The sequence below is a fragment of the Perognathus longimembris genome, chromosome 13 (assembly GCF_023159225.1).
Source record: "Perognathus longimembris pacificus isolate PPM17 chromosome 13, ASM2315922v1, whole genome shotgun sequence".
NCBI classification, from domain to species: domain Eukaryota; kingdom Metazoa; phylum Chordata; class Mammalia; order Rodentia; family Heteromyidae; genus Perognathus; species Perognathus longimembris.
Genome location: NC_063173.1, coordinates 15,945,807 through 15,957,891, shown reverse-complemented (window position 1 = coordinate 15,957,891; position 12,085 = coordinate 15,945,807). Strand labels below are relative to the sequence as shown.

The window sequence follows — 12,085 nt, the reverse complement described above, 5'->3', positions numbered from 1 at the left end:
TCAGAAGTCCCACAGCATTACTTCTACTTCTTAAGCAAGTCACTGAAGTCCTGCTTAAATTCAGGTAGCAGAACTAAGTTTGAAGTCATCTTTAGTCTATAACAACTATTTTGGGGGGAAATATTGGAGTTTGAATTCATGGTCTCATGGTTACACAGGCACCTACCACTTGAGCCAGACTCCTAGCCTCTTATTGATTCAGTTATTTTTCCAGATAGAATTTTGTGTTTTATCTTGGGGTGATTCCTACTACAATCTTCCTACATGTCTCCCAAGTAGTTGGGATCATAGGTGTGTACCACCATACTTGGTGTGATGGTTGAGGAGCAGTCTTGCTTATTATTTTTTCCTCAGAGTGGTTTGAACTATTATCTTCCTCTTTCTACCTTACAAGTAGCTAGAACCATAAGCGTGAACAAATATTTAACCTATCCCATCTTTATTTATTTTTTTATTTAATTTTATTGTCAAGGTGAGGAACAGAGGGGTTACAGTTACATAGGTAAGATAGTGAGTATATTTCTTGTCAAACTTGTTACCTCCTCCCCCATTTTTCTCCCACCTTGCATCCTCCCCAATTCTTCCCTACCTCTTAATACCTACCTCATAGTAATCTAGACGTTATTACTGTCAAGGCAAGACTAGTTCTGATGCTCATCTTCAAATGAACATGGAAGTTCGGATACTGCTGTGGCATAGCAGTTTCGATTCCTTTGGGTATATACCCAGAGTACGATTGCTGGCTCACCGGGTGACTCCACTGTTAGTATTTTGAGGGACCCTACATTGTTTTACAAAATGACTGTTCTAGTTTATACCCCCACAATAGGTACAGAGTTGGGTGTATTTCACAACCATCTAGTGTTGGTTATGTTTTTATCATTTTCATAATGACAAGTCTAATGGGAAAGGATGGAGGTGCATATCATTGTGGTTTTAATTTATATTTATTTAATATTATAGGTGTGAAGAACTCTTATTTTTCTTTCTTTTTAATTTTTGCATGCATATCCTAGAGCTTAAACTCAGGGCCTGGGTCCTGTCCCTGAGATTTTGCTCAAGGCTAGCATTCTACCACTTGAGCGACAACTCTACTTCCAGCATTTTGGCAGCTAACTGGAGTAAAGAGTCTCACATGCTTTCCTACCTGGGTTGGCTTCCAATTGCAATCCTCAAATCTCAGTCCCCTGAGTAGCTAGGCTTATAGGTATGAGCCATCAGCACTTGGGGATAATTTTTCATATTTTAATCACTAATCGCCAAATAATTTATTGAAAAAATTATGGTATTTCATATGAACAAATAGCCTAAATGAAGTGTGCTTTCATTTTATTGATCTTGTGAATTCTTGTGATTAAATCTACTCATTGGTTTTTGTTAAATTCAGTGACTTCTTGGTATTTTTCTTTTTAGTTTTTTATTTTTTTTTTGGCCAGTCCTGGGCCTTGGACTCAGGGCCTGAGCACTGTCCCTGGCTTCCTTTTGCTCAAGGCTAGCACTCTGCCACTTGAGCCACAGCGCCACTTCTGGCCGTTTTCTGTATATGTGGTGCCGGGGAATCGAACCCAGGGCCTCATGTATACCAGGCAAGCTCTCTTGCCACTAGGCCATATCCCCAGCCCCATGTATTTTTCTTATTTATGTGTTACTCTCACATTGTTGCATAATGTAAGCATGTGCAATTTTGTTAGCATTCTTTCTAGCATGCTACAGTCATAAAAATATGAAATAGATCCTTTAAGTTCTGTTGACTTCTGCAAGTACAAGTAATGTCCTAAAGTAAAATAATTTGTTTATGCTCTTTCAGGATGAAACATTATATGAAGCTTTTATGACAGCTCACAGCTCATGTGCAATGACATTAACCAGGGTAGATGTTCTGCAGGTCGAAAAAGTTCACGTTGGAAACTCAGTGTGAAGTAACACATCAGAGATTGACTTCTCACTTGCACTGTAATATTGTTCTCTGCGTTTACTCAAAACCCAAGTTGGTGAGAAGGATCGATTTATTACAATTGTAACCTGCATGGTATTTACTCCTGAAAAGACCCATATTTCCTTTCAAAGTGGGTAGGAAGTGTGGTCTGTAATAGGACTAAAAAATTAGAGGTTAAATTCAATATTGCAAAACACTGGCCTGAGTTCAATCACCTTAACTCAGTATTGAGATTCTCAAAACTCTATTTCCATAAGTTTTCATCCAGCAGCCTGAATGGATTGAATGTGCTATTAGTCTCAACTATGTTGTGATCTAAGTCATTGGTTGTCTTAAGAGATATGAAGGGTAACATTTTCAATCACTGGACAATATAGCATGTTTTGAGACAACCAGTGGAGGATAGGCATTAGACAAAAGTACTATCTAGCTTTTCATTTTTAGTAAGTTAACTGCTATAGCAAACATAGCACATATGACAAATATAAGCTCAATCAATGCATTTTAATACCCACTGTTTTTTATTTTGATTAGGTATATTCCAAAAAGATGAAGACTGGGAATGACACAGTGGTGACAGAGTTCATTATTCTGGGCTTAACAGAGGATCCTACACTTTGTTCCATCTTCTTTGTGCTTTTTCTAGGAATCTATGTTTCTACTGTATTTGGCAATATAAGTATAATCATGTTAATCCAAAGAAGCCCTCAACTTCATACCCCCATGTACCTCTTTCTCAGCCATTTGGCCCTTGTGGACATTGGGTATTCCACATCAGTCACACCTGTAATGATTGTGAGTTTCGTAAGAGAGACAACTACTATCCCTGTGGCTGGCTGCATAGCCCAACTTGGCTCTGATGTTGTCTTTGGTACAGCCGAGTGCTTCCTGCTGGCTGCCATGGCTTATGATCGCTATGTGGCCATCTGCTCACCTCTGCTCTACTCCACCCTCATGTCTCCCAGGGTTTGCATCATCTTACTGGTTGCTTCCTACTTGGGTGGGTGCCTGAACGCCTCATCGTTTACCAGCTGTTTACTGAGTCTGACTTTCTGTGGACCAAATAAAATCAACCATTTCTTCTGTGACCTGCCACCCCTGGTAAAGCTTTCTTGTACCCATATTTACATTGCTGAAATATCTCCTGCCATCTCAGCGGGGTCAATCATTGTAATCACGCTGTTTACCATCATCATCTCATATCTCTACATCCTCCACTCCATCCTGAAGATGCGCTCCACAGAAGGACGCCACAAGGCCTTCTCCACCTGCACCTCCCACCTCACTGCCGTCACATTGTTTTATGGGACAGTCACGTTTGTTTATGTGATACCAAAGTCAAACCACTCACCTGACCACACTAAAGTAGTATCTGTGTTCTACACGGTGGTGATCCCTATGCTGAACCCCCTGATCTACAGCTTGAGGAACAAAGAGGTGAAAGAGGCCATGAAGAAACTGATGGCGAGAACACATTCCTCATTTTGAAGCAAGTATACTGTGAATCTAGAAATACTAAATGAATAATTTGGGAACATATGTGATGAGTGTTTTATGTCATAGACTTATATAATTGAGGAAATCTCTTAAATACACAATGATAGTATGTTGATTCATGTCTAGTAACTCTGTGGAGTCATAAAATGAAATACATGCATCATTTTTCACAAACATCTGCACTAATAATGTACATATTTTGAGATACATGGGCAATTTTGCTTTTTGTCTCCTTTGCCTGAAATTTATGTTGTCTTTGATTGGAGGAATCTTTCCCCTCCCGTTAAATAAGGTTACAAATTAACCTTGTGGAAACATCAGTCATTGCATGTCAATACAATTTTAAATATTCACCGTTGCAGTCACTTCTTGTGGAAAAATTTGCCTCTTTTCTTTTGGATGCCAGGCCTGGAGCTGGAACTCAGGGACTAGACACTGTTCCTGAGTTCTAACCTAGGACTAGTACCCATAAAAGGCCCAGCACTAGCTTTTTTCACTCAAGGTTGGAGATAAGAGTCGCATAGACCTTCCTGCTTGGGATGGCTTCAAATTGTGATCCTCAGATTTCAGCCACCTGAGTAGCAAGGGAATACAATGGCTAGGGATATACCACCACCCAGATTATATTTTGCTTCTCTTATACAGGGCTGTTATTATAATTTTTAGAAATAGTAGTGTTGTATATTACACACATGATATTAAAATTAAATAAACGAATGTTCAAATCCACAGACTTACTCAATTTTTTGGTTACCATCTCTGTCAGTTATTGAGTTTGTAAATAGCTAGCCATTAATATGTCTTCATTGTATTTTTTATTTATTCTGTCAATGATTATACTTTCTATGTTTTGAAGCTTATTGCTTTGTGGAGCTCTAATCTGTTCTGTGGTGATTACTGGGATGACCCAATGTTTCTTGTTGGCTGTGTGAATATTCACACGTTTACTCATCATCCTTATGCGGACCAAATCTGTAAATCAAATTTTGTCTATAATTTCTCCCCTTTGGAGAAACTTTTCTGTTCAGATATCTCCATTATTGAAGTTATCTCCATCTCTTTTTGATCATGCTGCTCATAGTGTTTGTCATTGCTCTCCAATCTCCATCCTCACTACAATCCTGAAAATGCTCACTACTGAAAAATGACACAAAGCCTCATTCCCTGCATCTCTCACTTCACTGTGGTCACTCTCCACTATGAAATTATGATTGATATGATATACAATTTCTTAGTTTAGCTATGGTCTCATGTTAAGGAGGCTCTGAGGAAGGCAGCCATCAGAATTATTCTTAGGATCTATTCATTGAGTAGAAGATGACCTGTAAGTTTTCATTTGTCAGTCTCACAATTTGGATCTACCAAGTACTGCTTGTTTGCTTAAATTAAAATCTTACTCTAATGCACACTTTCAAGCTCTTCAATTCAATAAGGAGTCACAGTGAGACCAGTAATATCAATCATAGTAATCATGGCCACAATTGAAATCCTAAAGATGCCAAGTACTTTTGCTTAATTTAATTTATTTGCCAAACAATAATTTGCACTTACTCTAGGTCAGGTCAGGTCTTATTGTAAACATATTATATTCATTTACTCATTGATTCCTGTCATGATCACTATGTAGTACCCTACTATTGTTAATTTGAAAATAAATAGCGTTCAAAAGACATTACCTAGGTTATACACAGTAACATATCTAATCAGATGTAGAACCACTACTTGAATACCTGAAATCTTTTTCCAAATCAATTTTACTGTTTAATTTAATTTTCACAAATGTTTTATGATGCTGGAAATTTTAAATTCTTCTCAATGTACAGATGAGCAAACTGCACTTAAGAGGTCCAATAGTTTGTCCATATAGATAAGGGGTCAAGTGCTATATTTCTAGAATTGATGCATTTAATCTATACCATTCCAAGTGACTTTCCCACTGTTACTAAGCTGAAGGATCAGGAGTTTGGCTGCATATTTAAAGCTAAGGTAGAAATTTGTATCATTCTTTTACAAAAATGAAACAAATGATCAAACAAAACCCCCTTTGTCCCCCCCAAAGTCTAGGTGGTAGAGATCTAGGAGTAAGGGTGGAGATGGAATTGGATTGCTTCTCATCTATAAGAAATCAGGCTTTCACACCCTGATCACAGGATTTTTACTGGATGCCTATTCAATTTAACCTGCATAAAAAATATAGTCCTGTTTCCACAACTTAAGTTCATTTGTAGGAACTTAAGATAGTATCTTTTGTAGCCACACAATAATGTCTTAGTACTACAGATCCAGAGGTCTCAATCAGTGAAGAAAATAGGACCAATGGATAAAAATCAGAAATGCACTGGGTGCTGGTGGCTCATTACTATAATCCTATCGCTGCCTAGGATGCTGAGATCTGAGGACTACAGTTTGAAGCCAGCCCAGACAGGAAAGCTAATGAACCTCTTATCTACAATTAACCATCAAAAAAATCTGGAAGTGGGGGTGTGGCTCAGGTGGCAAAATGCTACCTTTGAGCAGAAAAGCTCAGTCACAGTTCCCAGAACCCGAGATCAAGTCCCAGGACAAGGACACACACACGACAACAACAACAACAACAACAAAAAACCTCCAGAAATTCCACTACCAACCATAGAGAAGGACTTTAAAGAATAGCCTAGTGTCATTTCAATGAAACTAGAAAGAGAAAGGAGAGATTTCCTGGGGTCTAGTCACTCCCAGCTCAAAGAAAGTACTGTGACAACTATCTATTTATATATTTATATTGTAAAGGTGATATACAGAGGGGTTATAGATACATAAATCAAGTAGTGAGTACATTTCTTTTTGAACACTATTACTTCTTCCCTTGTTTAATCTCAGTTTTTACCCTCATGATCCTCCTCCCCCATGAATTGTAGAGTTCATTTTTAACATGGTGTTAGTGAATATCACTGTTGCATTTGTTCACTTCTTGTTGCACCATTTCTGTGCTACCCCTTCCCATCCCCCAAACAGATAAACCACATATAAGATAAAAGGTACATAAATCAAAAATAGCAACAAAGGAGAAAGACATACACACAAAAAATTAAAATAACAAAAAGCTCTTATTTCCCTTTCTTGGAGTTCATTTTCATAAACCTCATTTTATATGATCATATGCTCATAGCTATTAAGCCTTTGTGATCTTCTCCTAAGAAGATCCTCCTTTGGTCTCACTATGTGCATGTTTACAGTCCTGTTTAGTTTATCATGTCCAAATATAATTTTTTGTCTTTTACCATCCATTGTGTTTAGTTGTAGATTTATAGGTACATTCTAATTACTACAAATGAGGGAAACCACTAAAGCTACCAGCACAATGGTGTTCATTACAGCACTTTTTACTATAATAAAGATATGGAATCAACACAGATGCCCCTCAGTGGAAGACTTGATCAATAAAATGTGACACATATACACAATGAAATTGTATGCTTCCATTAGAAAGAATGATATTGCACCATTCATAAGGAAATGGAATGACTTGGAAGAAAATTATATTAAGCGGGCTGGGAATATGGCCTGGTGGTAAGAGTGCTTGCCTCGTATACATGAAGCCCTGGGTTCGATTCCCAAGCACCACATATATAGAAAATGGCAGAAGTGGCGCTGTGGCTCAAGTGGCAGAGTGCTAGCCTTGAGCAAAAAGAAGCCAGGGACAGTGCTCAGGCCCTGAGTCCAAGCCCCAGGACTGGCAAAAAAAATATATATATTAAGCAAAGTAAGCCAGACCCAAAGGAACATAGATTGAGACAATTTTTAATGGCACCTATAGACAAGATTTACAATCTAATTTTCCTTTACTTTGGTGTAATGATGTAAAAGAGGTAAAGGTTGGGAGATATTAGAAACTATTATTTTTTGCAAAAAGAAAAATGTGTAGTGTACCATGCAATGAAGTATAGAAAATCTAAAATAGTATTTCATTTTAAGGTAGAAAATGCAGAATAATATCTCAAAGGTAACATGGACAAATTAAAACTCAGAAAGTGACTAAGTAATAGTATGTAGGTATATTCTGTTTTGAGTATCTCTTATTATTATTATTATTATACTTCACTTAAAAGAAAAAACCTTGAAAGTAAATTAAATAAATAAATAAATAAAATTTGAAGACTTGACATGTACTGACATGAAAAACTACATATTTGTCCTAACAGGCTGAGTGTAGATATCAATGGTAGGGAAGATGGGCGGTCTGCTTGCCATAGAGCAATGATACCAAGTTATCCCATCTCACCCCTTCTCCTTAGACCTGTGGATGACAGGTGACAGTGGAGGTTAATCTCCCAGGCAGAATTAAGCTTGCCAGGCAGGAAGGAGGATGCGGAGAAGTTCAGCTTCTGGATGGGCCTCAATGAAACCTAGGGGAATAGAAGATAGTATTTTTTTCCCTTAGTGTTTATGTGAAGATGGTATGTTTTTTTTTTCAATGATTTTTTTTCTTCTGTTAAGACTGACCTCTTCCAGTTTTCTGGCTGGAAAACATAGGCTTTTCCTTTTTCATCTGTGTCTATAGGTAGTTTGAGTTGGTAGCTCAGCTTTGCCCTTTCCATGCATGGAAATCTAATGAAACACAAGGGACCCACTGCTATGTGGTTCCTCAAGTCCTTAGACCTCTGAGCAATTCCCTTTACAACCGTTCAGAGTGTCTGCATACTTGCTTGTTGTATTCCATCTACAGTTTCTTTTCAGTAATAAGTAGGAGATCCTGGGAAGAATGGGGTTATATATATTAATGTATCCAGAAATCGATGACTTTGAATATTTAAACATATTTATCCAGCTTATTATTTGTTTTGGTACAGAGAGCTAGTCTAGGCTGGAAGTGTGCAAAGTAGCCTGCCATGTTTTGATGTGGATACCTCCATATGTACTCCAAGGTTTTCTAGAAAGAAATGTGTTAGTAAAAAGGCCCTTGTGTTGCCTTTATCCCTGCCCTCTTCCTCAGAGTGTATTCCTTAAGAGCAGTGAGTGATAAAAGGATATTTGGAGCTTGATCTATCACTTAACTTGTATTTGCCTCAGTTATAGCCTCAGTAAAATCAGAACTCAAAGCCAGTAGACTGAATGATTTAAACAAGAATAGAAGGTATGTTCAGCCATCCATTAGTGCATTGTTTTTCATTCACACAAAGAATGAGTTTAAGGGCTGGGGATATGGCCTAGTGGCAAGAGTGCTTGCCTTGTGTACATAAGGCCCTGGCCAGGGTTCAATTCCCCAGCACCACATATACAGAAAATGGCCAGAAGTGGCACTGTGGCTCAAGTTGCAGAGTGCTAGCCTTGAGCAAAAAGAAGCCAGGGACAGTGCTCAGGCCTTGAGTCCAAGCCTCAGGACTGGCCAAAAAAAAAAAAAAAAAAAGAATGAGTTTAAGTAATCATGATCCATGAAAATCAGTTACCAAGGGAAGACAATGCTATTGTAGCTGTCTGCATGAGCTTCTTCCATGATTTACAAACAAATATTGAATAGGAAGCTACCAGGGTGGTATTTTGAAGAAAGTGCACAGGATTTTCCCACACAGGCATTGTCAAGGCTGTTAAGTCTAAAACTTCACAAAGGCTAGTTAGAAGGAGTCAAACAGCATAAGGGCAGGTGAGGGGAGCATGAGTAGGTGTGTTGCTTAGGTGAAAGGACACATGAGGAGCTGTGTGGGGGAGGGTCCTGTGGCTGCTAACACCATGCCCAATATCAAAGATCTGAAAGAAGACTGGACGATTGGTTCCTAGAGTGTGTGTATCAGGGTGAATGAAATTTTCTCCAAAGATCTTATTTAGGAATTTATAAGACATATTTTGGTTTTATGCTAAGGTCTATAAAACTTTATCAAAATATTATTTTTTGGATTATGGCAATGGTTGGTATGTATAGCATAAAAAGTAAGAGTATAAAAGGAAAGTTTGTAAAAAGTTGTATTAAGTAGGCTTCTCCAGGGAAATAGGATATGTATGTATATCTAGTATATAATATACATATATAGAAATATATATGCACATATACGCAAGGACAGACACATATACCCACATATGCACATACACATATGTACATAAATCATTCTATGGAGCAAGTGAAAGACAGAAACACAGATTTTAAGAATGTACATTATGCAATGGTTGGACCATAAGCCCCAAAATCCACAAGCAGGTAAGCCGATGGAATATACTGGCCAGAATTGCTGGAGACAGAAACTCAGACAAGAATTTTATAGGCATATAGAAGTAACAAAAACTAGAATATGGATATTGGAGATGGAGATAACAAACACTATATCCACAGAATGAGGAAACAATTGTGGGGACCTTGACATCAGAACAGCAAAACTCGAAGCAAAATTACAGGAAAATTGATTGCATCTGTTTAGTACACAGAAGAGTAAAATTCAGAAGCACATAGAGAAAGAACAACTACTGGGAAAATCATCTGCATAAGAAAATAGGAGCTACTAGACACAGACCCATATGAACATTTTGGTTGAATTCAGAGCAGTAGGTTGCAAATGACAATAAAGAGATCTTATATCATGGTAGTAAGATAATTGAACCAATCTGTCATTTCCAGCCCAGCAGATAAACTTAAGATAATAAAACGTGTAAGGGCTGGGGATATGGCCTAGTGGCAAGAGTGCTTGCCTGGGATACATGAGGCCCTGGGTTCGATTTCCCAGCACCACATATACAGAAAATGGCCAGAAGTGGCGCTGTGGCTCAAGTGGCAGAGTGCTGGCCTTGAGCAAAAAGAAGCCAGGGACAGTGCTCAGGCCCTGAGTCCAAGGCCCAGGACTGGCCAAAAAATAAAATAAAATAAAATAAAATAAAATAAAATAAAAAATAAAACGTGTAAAATGATTTTGTGTCCTACTTTGTCATTTATTACAAGAATGCATAGCCAATCATGAAGACATTTATCAATCACTTTTAAGGATGGAGTAATCTTGAAAAATCACACACTCTTAAAGATTTATATTTGCAGCAACATCAATTTATAGCACAGAGTACTTTAAGTATAAGTCAGATTAAAAATAACTTGAAAATAATATTTTATGAAGAACAATGTGCTTTTCTTAATTATAATTTAAGTGTATTAAAGGAAACTCATTATGTACCTGTCACATACTAGTTAACATCTGAAAATTCACCTATCCTCTGCTCTTACTGAAAAAGTCACCACTAGAAATTTTATCAGGAGATATTAGCCACAGATTATTACCTATTGTTAGCATTTGAATATAATATTATCACTATATATAAAGAATCATGTACTAACAGATACTAAGAAAATATTTTCCTGCCAATCTGTCTTTTCAGTGCTTCCTTAATATCCTTGTTTCTGAGGCTGTAGATCAGTGGGTTCAACATGGGGATGACTACCATGTAAAACACAGATATCACCTTGTTCTGGTCAGTGGAGTACATAGACTTAGGCAACACATAGATGAATGTAATGGTCCCATAGTACAGAGTGACTGCACTGAGGTGGGAGGTGCAGGTGGAGAAGGCCTTCTGGCGGCCTTCGGTGGATCTCATTTTCAGAATGGTGATGAGGATATAGATGTAGGAGACGGTTATCACAATCACTGTGAACAGAATCGAAGAGCCGGCTGAACTTGAGGCAACAATTGTGAGGACACTAACATCAGAACAAGACAGTTCAACTAAAGGAGCAAAGTCACAGAAGAAATGATTGACCCTGTTGGGTCCACAGAAAGGTAAAACATAGACACAAATAGTAAAAGTGCAACTATTAAGAAAACCACCTGCATAAGCCACCATGATTAACTGGACACAGACTTGGATGGACATTTTGGTTGAATACAGCAGTGGATTACAGATAGCCATGAAGCGATCATAGGCCATGGCAGCCAGAAGTAGGCATTCAGTTGCCCCAAAGAGAGCAACTGAGCCAAGCTGGAAAGCACATCCATGGTAAGAGATAGCATTTGTGTCCACTAGGAAGTTAATGAGCATGTTGGGTGTGACAGAGGATGACAAGGCTATGTCAGCAAAGGCTAAATGGCTAAGAAAAAAATACATGGGATGGTGGATCAGAGAAGAAAGTCTGATGAGAAGGATTGTGCAGAGATTTCCAGATATGGTAACCAGGTAGATGCCCAGGATGATGATGAAGAGGATGACTCGAAGGACTGGATCCTGTGTTAAGCCCAACAAAATGAACTCTGTCACTGCAGTGTGGTTCCCCTCCACCAGGGAATCCATCAGACAATGGAGCAGCTGCCAGACAAAGCTGTGACGAAAAGATGATATGAATGTGCCATATATACCTATCTACATTTTCATTAACACGTGCATGCATTTATTAAAAAGAAATACATTTATTCCATTCTTATGGTAGAATTTCAGGGTTTGTGCATTTATACTTAATTACTCTAAAAATTAAAGCAGAAACACAAAAATTATCTTTGGATATTGTGTCTTTGGCCTTCTATGTGTGTTACAATATATGTAAACTATTCTCTCTCTTTTTTTTTTCTCAGTTGTTGGGCTTGAACTCAGGGCCTGGGCACCATCCCTGAGTTCTCTTTCCACAAGGCTCCCACTCTTATCACTTTGAGTCACAGCTCCACTTCCGGTTTGTAGGTAAGAGTCTCAAACTTTCTTGCCTTGGATGGC

General features: G+C 38.1%; 2 protein-coding genes across 2 annotated transcripts; one reads left to right on the top strand and one right to left on the bottom strand.

Annotated features, from left to right (window-relative positions):
* The first annotated feature begins 2,485 nt into the window (after positions 1-2,485).
* LOC125362005 (olfactory receptor 481-like) lies at positions 2,486-3,424 on the top strand. The gene has a single exon (XM_048360654.1). The coding sequence runs from the start codon at positions 2,486-2,488 to the stop codon at positions 3,422-3,424; it is 939 nt and encodes a 312-aa protein (XP_048216611.1).
* Positions 3,425-10,726: 7,302 nt separating this feature from the next.
* LOC125361509 (olfactory receptor 478-like) lies at positions 10,727-11,671 on the bottom strand. The gene has a single exon (XM_048360027.1). It carries the CDS (start codon positions 11,669-11,671, stop codon positions 10,727-10,729), a length of 945 nt encoding a protein of 314 aa, XP_048215984.1.
* Positions 11,672-12,085: the final 414 nt, after the last annotated feature.

Excerpts from the sequence above, each read along its gene's own strand:
- LOC125361509 (XM_048360027.1), bottom strand. The coding sequence starts at position 11,671 with ATGGATTCCCTGGTGGAGGGGAACCACACTGCAGTGACAGAGTTCATT.
- LOC125362005 (XM_048360654.1), top strand. The coding sequence starts at position 2,486 with ATGAAGACTGGGAATGACACAGTGGTGACAGAGTTCATTATTCTGGGC.